General features: G+C 37.3%; 1 protein-coding gene across 1 annotated transcript; it reads right to left on the bottom strand.

Moving 5' to 3' along the window:
• Positions 1 to 613: 613 nt before the first annotated feature.
• Positions 614 to 1,328, bottom strand: LOC133742967 (uncharacterized). Its single transcript, XM_062170699.1, has one exon. It carries the CDS (start codon positions 1,169 to 1,171, stop codon positions 884 to 886), a length of 288 nt encoding a protein of 95 aa, XP_062026683.1. The 5' UTR covers positions 1,172 to 1,328; the 3' UTR covers positions 614 to 883.
• Between the last annotated feature and the right edge of the window lie 7,725 nt (positions 1,329 to 9,053).

Here is a 9,053-nt window from a genome sequence, read left to right as displayed (position 1 = left end):
ATTCAAATAATTAAACAAAACGAGAGTTTGAATTTAGTTTGTTTTAGGGAGGCTCTTTGTGCTCTTGTTAATTATCTTTCTTTTTTTTTGTACCAAAAGAAGTACAAGTATATTGTAAGTCCGAAAAAATGGTAAAACATGACGTGTAAAAATTATGAATTTTACTATTATGGTTGGTTATACTGAAAAATCTGAATATATCATACTGCAAAATATTGTAGAATCTTTCTTAAGTTTTATAATTTATTTTCACCATTTAAAGTTAGTAATGTGATACATACAGTTAATTTGGTTCTAGTCTTAGTTCTGCTCTATTATTATGTTTAGTTCATTTTGTTTGTTTGAAAGCATAACTATTAGTTTGGACGAAAAATTCTTCTAGTGATATTTCTCTTTAACAAGATGTTACAAGTCTAATAGTAAGAAACTTGTACGCATGGATCTCTTTAGCTTAACTGATAACAACTTCCCAGTTTGATACTGATCGATATAGTAATTAAGTCAAGTTGGTAGCTGGGTCACGTCTAATTTCCTTGAGCGAAAGAAAGTACTTGATGAGTTGCCATGATAATAACCTTCTCTGAACTTGAAATTTTGAATTACGAGTTTAAAATTAAGACTCAAAGAAAAGCTTAATTACATGATAAATGATTGCAGAGCTCATCTTATTAATTTTCAGAACGAAGGAGTCTTTAATGTTACATTACATGCTTTCTATGCCCAATTTTGGCAAACAAAACCAAAATCACCATCAAAGAAACCCAAAATATATAATACCAGAAAGCCTAAATATCATCAGCAGAACAAGCTAGGAACTAATTAATTAAGAATAAGTAATTAAGAAACTAATTAGAATGAAATGAATTTCCATAGCTGATCGACGTCAGATGTGGCAACCGCAGCAAAGGAAGAAGAAGCATAGGGTAGAGACCAGAACGACAGCCTCCACGACAGAGAGTATCTTGAAGACGACGTCGTCTATGATGCGCAGCCGCAAGTCGACACGCTTCCACCGGAACACCGAAGATAATTTCCTCGGCCACAGCTCCTTGCTGATCACCTTCTTTAACGACCACGTCTTCGTCGACGTCGACGCCGTCGACGACTTGGAGCTGTTTGAGCTGCTCTTCTCCAGTCTGTCAAATACCTCTCGTAGTTCTCTGTTTTCCATGACGTCAATCCCTGTAGCTCGATCTGTGTTGTCGTTGTTTTCGGGTGAGGAATATATGTGTGTGTGTATTCGACGAGGTTAAGAAGGTGAGACTGAGATGGTGGTAGTATATATACAAATAAAGGAATTAAGAGATTGGTGCCTGGCTTTGGTTTCTTCATAAAGAAGGGGTTGCAGCTGAGCTGAGCTGGCGATGGGACTGCTGGCCGAAGTAGCTAGAGAGGAGGGTGTTTATGGAATTTGGCAAAGCTTTGTGCAAGAATTAATATTCTAGCTTAAAAGGGGCATTTTGATCATTTTACAGCAAGAAAGTCTTGAATTTTTTATACTCGTTGGAGTAGGAAATAGGGAAATAGCTTAGTTATTCACTATTTAATTAGTAGTGCGCAATTTCTTAACATCAGCAATGAAGAAGAAGAAGTCCATGCATATAAAAAAAAAAAAAAAAAAACTTGCTACTCACCAAAGAATTAGATGCCTTCTTTAATCTTTATTAATAGAGTAACTACTTGACAGCCTAGCTCAACTGGTTAGAGATAATAGATAAGAGGAAGTATAAACTATTTAATGCATATGTAGATAAAAATAATGAAAAATTTAGCTTACGAGTATTATCATACATTTATACGCAGTTTTTTTATTCTTTTTATTTTTTCACCGGAAAGAGAATTCAGAGCCCGTGTCCATAGGACCAGAGCAAACATTCTTACAGCAGATAAATGATGACAATAAAATACGACAAATAAGTCAACTATAGAAGTCATAATTTGATATGAACAAATGAGCTTTGCATGCAAACTATCAGCCTGATAAAAACATTCATATAGCTCTACCTACCCCATATACATAATTTTCCCGACTTAAATAACCCAAGAAAAATGTTGTTCGAATTAACTTTGAACTTTTTGTTAAAACCCTAACATTTTTCATTAAAGAACTCATGATATAGTTACAATATTGTCCCTAATCAATCAACAGTGGTTTCTTGTTGAACACACATGATTAAAGAAACTAAATGCTTGGGGCAGCGCTGAATGCGTACAATAATAAGTTGTGGCATCTTGTTAACCAAGTCTTTCTAGATCGTTATCAATCTCGTCTCTTTTTCGCAACGGCTCTAATTAAAAAAGAGATAAAAAGGACCAATTCGACATATGCTGGTCTCAAACGGTTTTGGTATAATAGCTTGTTTGAGCCCTTCGAGCTGTATATGTTCTCAAATTAATCATGGTGTCTCCAGTTGGTCAAGGTTTGCATAACGGCTAGTTTGATTTCTTAGAAGTTAGAACATGTCAAAGAAAGAATATCAAAATCTCATGCATTGTCCAGTTCGCTATAAAGAAAGCTTTGAACTTTTCAGCTAGCTGATGCCAGCTGATGCGTATATATGCTTGGAAAGATGACATCGAATTTCTTTGCCAGAAACCAAAGTGATAATTAAACAAGATAGTCTAGAGTCTTTTTGTTTCTGCTAGAGCCTAAGCAGATAACTTGGAAGTTTTTACACTGGTAAAAATATATTGGTCGTCACGTAGTTCTTTCTTTGCAGCCTTTCATTATTTTTAAAACAATCATGTTTAATTTAAGGCACGAACGAGTGAAGGGTGCTTGTACCCTTCATGCTTGACCGAGTGAGGTGATCGTCATGATTTTACATCAATGGATTAGTCTTCCATTACCCTAAAAAAAAAAAAACAAATTTAAGGCACGAACGTACAATGGGGTTTTATTTTTGAAAGGGACGTACAATGGGGTTTTAAGAGTTAGATGGTTTGGATGAATTGTGTACATTATATATGTTGACTATATTTTCTACCTTCCTTCATCACTTGGGTGTTATTAAGGATTGTAAGAAACGACGTTATCATGCATAGTGCAAAATTTTAATAAACACATGAATTTCTTCCATTATTGATCACAACTTAATAATTTATGCTACCTTGTAAACATGCTTAATTATAATGAATAGCTGTGTGCTAGGAGACGTGTTTAATATTTTCTGCTCAGGTATATCATATTGACAGACACACTCACGTACTCTAGGATTCCTGATCTTTTGCAATTATCATGTCAAAGCAATATAAGTATATTGACATACATCTATGTTTTTAAGGGTGACTTTAATTATCTAATTTCAATTTTTTTCTTTTTGCTTATAGTTTATTCATATATGATTCGAACTTGATTTGGATTCTTAACGTAAAGATGAAATTAGAGGCACACATGCATCCCCAAGATCTAATTAATTTAGTAGATTTTGTATAGATCGATCAAGCTGAGCGCCATAATCATGTACACTTTGTTTTTGTGTACAAGAATGATCGGTCAATATCCAGCCAGATATATAGACTACAGAAAAGAATTAATATATATCTTTGAGGATACATACATAAACCTTTATTTATAATTGGATTTGGCTGCTTTAATATTAACTGATTGTCACAGCCTGTGTGTATGAGAATAAGCAAATCTGGCTTCATCAACAGCTAGCGTTCTCCAACCGTTCTGACTTATAATAGAATAGCAAATTAAACAATACAATGCCAGATAAATGCATTCTGGTGGTTTGTGTTATTCACTCTATCGGTGTGCATGATTAAGATGTGCATGGAATTAAATGAACTAGAAGTTGCTGGCCAAAAAATAAAAATAAAAAGAGATCGAGATCGAAGTTGCTGGACATCGATCTCGATCTTATACCTAATCATTTTAAACTTAATTTTGATGGTTTTGTACTGCTGTTAATAAGGATGGCAAAGCATCGGCCGGATTTATTATCAGTTTCCAGTTATTGCAAGTTCCATTCCAATTGGTTATGCTTCGATCTTACAAGCAGAAGCAATAAGACTGATCGAAGATGATCGAGCTTGATTTGGGCTCAACAACTCAATTACTCTAGCTTCAAGTTGAGGGAGATTTGATTCTCTACTATATACTCATCCAAATAATTCGCGTCAAATTCAAGTTTCATGGAGGAATTCGACTCTAATCCAAGATATTCTTCACCTAGTTGATTCCTTTACAGACGCCATTGTTGTTTGTTGGAGAGGAAAGATCCCACATTGGAAAAGTGACAAATAAAATATAACTTATAAGTGGGTGGATCACACCCAATTGTACCGAGGCCTTTTGTGATTAAAACCCAACACTGATACTCGTCCTGATACTTGTCTGAAACATGCTAAGCTCCACCCCATCGCTATTGTTATAACCAAGTCCTACTTGTGTATGTGTGGATTATATGTTTGAATTAACTCTCGAATGCATAAATATTGATTCTTGGTTGAGTGCTAATCTTGATGTTTTGAAAGTAAGAGATTTCTGAGACAAAATGTTGAAGGGCAATAGAGTCTTTGTATGTTGTAACGTTTGAGTCTTTCTTTCGTTAAATTTCGTTGAGTCTTAGTTGTGTCTTTGTTATGATTTTGCTAAGGGACTAGCAAAAGCTAAGTGTGGGGGAATTTGATAGGAGCATTTTAATGCGACGTTTTAAGTGTTATTTCCTCATATTTACTTAGTTATCTCCTTAAATGAATCCTTCTGGTTTAGGAAAGTTACTATTTTTAGGAAGTTTCTGTTTTTATTAATAGTTTCTATTTTTAGGTCCATGGAGCAAACAAAGCTGAAATGAGCTCAAAGGAGAAAGAAAAGCTAGAGAATGTTGGAGAGAGCTGAGACAAGGCACAAGGCTGCAAAAATGAGCTGAAAATAAGAAATGAAGTTTTCCTGGTTCAACCAGGAAATCCTGATTCAGCTAGGAAATCATGTTCAGAAGAGGAAACTTTGTCAAGCAAGACTCCTGAGTCAACCAGGAAGCATGATCGAAAAAAATGAAGAAAAATGGCGTTGAGAGAAGAGTCCTGGAGGCACTAGGAGACCTTATGGCTTAAAGATGACACATGGAGGCCCAATAATCTTCTAGATTAAGGTGGATTTAGGCAAAATGATGTTGTTGGACGTAAGGAATATATTTTTGGGAATTAAATCTGATTTTGCCGTGGAAAATCATGAAGATATCGTGAAAATCAAGAGAAAATCAAGGGGAGGACGTTAAAGATAAAGCCATGGAGAGATTTAAGGGAGAAAATGTTCAAAATGCGTCTAGATACATTGTCTAGGTTCATTCCTAGATATTTGGCCGAAAATGAAGAAGAAAATCAGATTAAATCCCTTTATATTTCGGCAAAAATATATTTTAAATATTATGGACTTTATTTTGGAGCTTTTTGATTGGTTGGATGACACAACAGAGCTGACATGGCGCTACGTGATTGGTCGAAGCTGTGTGGCATTATCAGATAATTTTTGGGAAAATAAAAGAAGATTCATGAAGCTTGGAGATGCTTTGCCGTTCCCCTATATATACTCCACATCCTTGGACGTTTTCAAGACCATTCTCATTTAGAAATTTCTCTCAACGTCAAAGCTCTCTCCCCCTCTCCACTCTCTAGTTTCAAGTTCCGCGTTTTCAAGCAAGGAGAGGAAGAAGAAGAAGGAGTCGTGAAGACCAAGCCTCCACCAATCCATCTTGAAGCCGTGAAGATTTGAAGACTTGCTTCCAAGATTCAAGTCCAATGTTCAAGCTCTCCATCTCCATCTCCACTCACGGTGTAATTCATTCTTTTTCCTTGTAATCACTTTTGGTTTTCCTTGTTTGAATTCGTAGGAACTTGTTTCTAGTTAGCAATAATGTTTAGGGAAAAGTTTAAGCCTAATTCTATGTTTAAATAAAGTTTTCGAATTCTATGATTGTGATTCTAAGTTGCTTATGTGAGTTTGTTCGATTGAATTTGCTTGATTGATATCTTTTGTATGTTTATCTTATATGGTTCGAAACATCTAGGGTTTACATATAATTGGTGCTAGATTTAGGTTAAAAATTTACCTAATAGTTTTGTGAACTTAGATTGAAAGTAGTAAAGGCTTTGGACAAAAGTCGAATTCAATTGAAGAGGATTGCAAATAGATGAACTTATTCATACTAGGTTGTGCACTTAAGTTGATAACCTTTCTCTATGCTTTTTGCGTTGAACATGTCTTGATTAGCTAGCTTTCTAGACTTTGATTACATGTTTGATAGGATTAGTTTAAGTGCTTTCACTTACATTAATTAGTAAAGGAAAGTAAAATATGGGAAATCATTTGCTTCGAATGTTTCACATGATCAACTTCTCTCTCATGACTTGGATGATCAATTAGAGGGTTTGAATCGAATTTGATTACATGGAATTGGTTTTGATCTTTGTTTCTTACGTTTCATTCTTGTACATGTGTTTTTACATTTTCTTTCTTTTGTTTACTTTAATTTTTGAAACCCTAAGTTTAAAATCCCCCTTTATTTCGTTACTTGTATATATTTTTGTAAATATTATACTTTGTATTTATTTTAATTCTTTATTTGTTTTATAATGACATGTGTACCCTCAATCCCCGGATTTGAACGATCCCTATTTACTGTATACTAACGATGATATTTTTACAGGGTTAAGTTGGATGCTACTTTTAGCATATCAAACACCTAATGGGTGGTTAAGTTGGGACAGTATCTGTACAATGGTGGGCCATGGGTCACGCTTGTCGCTGTTTAACATGGTATCAGAGCGGGTCTCTCTCCAATTGCGTCTTCAATTGTCATGGGCCCGAATTTGGGTTCTTTATTTTACCATCGGAAAATTTCGATTAGATTGTTACCAAGTGTCCGATGTGGACCTTGGATTGTTATATTGGCCAAGTCTCCAATATGAGACTTGTGTCCCAATTTCCAATGTGGGAATTGGATTGTTAATTAATTTCACGTGCAGAGCTAGAGTTACTTGCACAAAGACTTTGACGTCTAGCACAACACCGGAGGCTTCCGGTTCCGATTCCGAAGAGATAGATGGATAAGAGCTTTTTGGCCTCTCTCTCTCTCCACCGCGATACCTGCAACGACTCTTATAGGAGCTCGGGTCGGGTCTGTTGGTGCTTGACCCAAAGCACCAAAGCTCTCACCGGAGCTCGGGCTGGGTCTGTTGGTCTCACAGTCCAAAAGAGAGAAAGATGTGTGGGTGCCCAAAAATTTTTTTTCGCTTTTTTTTTTTCTTTTTCAAAATGGGGGCAAAAGGCTAGAAGGAAAAAAAAATTATTGGGGGGCAATAAATGTTTTGAATTGATGTAATTTTTGTTTCCTTAATTAAAGTTTTATTTGTCTAATTTTAGGGAAATGGTTTTCATTCTGGCGACCGAAAGGTCTATTGCAGGGCAATACAGGTTTATTGGGGGGGGGGGGGGCAACAAACCTCTCCGGCCCCATATGAGATCTCCGACAACCTCTTTAGAAACTTCCGGCGAGGTTTCATAAACCTCTATTACCCCCCAAAAAAGATCTATTGGGGGGTAATAGAAGTTTACTGGAGGGCAATATAGGTCTATTTGGAGGCAATAAACCTTTCTGGTGACTTATGAAATCTCCGATGACCTCTTTAGGGACTTCCGGCGAGGTGTTCAGAAACGTCCGATGGATGGCGGCCGGTGACAGGAATCCGTCAATCTTTCGCCGGAATCCTGCTGCTGGTGACTGGACTCCGGTGAAGTCTCTTATGACCTCTCTCTCTCTCTCTATGTAACAAAGGGGTGAGGGTAAAATAGTCTCAAAAAAAAAAAAAAAAACTTAATTGGGTATTAGAGAATACCTTATTAGAGTCTTTATGGGTGAATGAAAATTAAAAAAAACTTAATGGGGTATAAAGCAGTTTTTTGATGTACTTTTGACCTAGCTGCGTCTACGCTAGGGTTACTTTCTAGGTTATAGGAAGTCAATCATTCAACCATGGATGTGGATGTCCTCAGCTGGAATTGCCGAGGTATATGTAATGATGCCACGACACGGGCATTGAAGGACTTGATTACTCAAAATCGGCCTCAGATAGTGTTTTTATGTGAAACGAAAAATCAGCCGTCAGGAGGAGTTTCACAAACTGCATCGTGCTCTAGGGTTCGCTCATGCTGAATCGGTTCTGAGCGAGGGACAGTCTGGTGGATTGGCGCTCTTCTGGAATGATGAGATTAACCTGCAGATGAGAACAACATCGGCCCATCATATGGACGCTGTGATTGTGGGGGATTCTGGTGCTCTTTTATGGAGAATGACAGGTTTTTATGGGTATGCAAGAACTGGGGATCGTGATCGCTCCTGGCAGCTCCTCCGGGACCTTTCAGATCTCGATTCGCTACCATGGATCATGGTCGGGGATTTTAATGAGATCTTGAATAATGGAGAAAAGATTGACGGGCCGCTTCACCAGGATAGACAGATGAGGGGTTTCTGAGACGCTTTAGGGTATGGGGACCTTCTGGATTTAGGTTTTCATGGACCTATGGCTACCTGGTGGAATTCTGAAACACAGCTACGGTTGGATAGGGCGGTATGCACGCCATCTTGGTTCGATCTTTTTGGGCACTCAACTATCTCCTTCGGATTCTGATCATGTACCTATTCTGCTGAAGGCTAGTACGATACCTATCGCTACTAGGCCAAAATTTCACAGGTTCAAGTTTGAAGCGTTTTGGGTACAACATTCTGAGTGTGCTGGGGTGGTTGATGAAGCGTGGAGGACTGATGTAAGTGGTACTCCTATGTTTCGTGTAGCAAAGAAAATTGAGCATACTCGTATTACCTTGGATAGGTGGCAGAAGCGGGTTTTTAGAGGAAGACAAATCCAGATGCTTGGCATACGGGCTCGGTTAGAGCAGCTGCTTGATGTGTCTATATCCGAGGAGGTTCAGATGGAGAAGACAGAGTTGATGGGTAGGCTTCAAACTTTGTTATATCAAGAGGAGTCTTTTTGGCGTCAACGTTCCAAAGTCACTTGGCTCAAGGAAGGAGATCGGAATACGGGTTTTT

The sequence above is a fragment of the Rosa rugosa genome, chromosome 1 (genome assembly GCF_958449725.1).
Source record: "Rosa rugosa chromosome 1, drRosRugo1.1, whole genome shotgun sequence".
Lineage (NCBI taxonomy): Eukaryota > Viridiplantae > Streptophyta > Magnoliopsida > Rosales > Rosaceae > Rosa > Rosa rugosa.
Note: the sequence above shows the minus strand (reverse complement) of the source record. Positions and strands in the feature narration are given on the sequence as shown.

Coding starts and splice junctions, on each gene's coding strand:
- LOC133742967 (XM_062170699.1), bottom strand. CDS start 1,171: ATGGAAAACAGAGAACTACGAGAGGTATTTGACAGACTGGAGAAGAGC.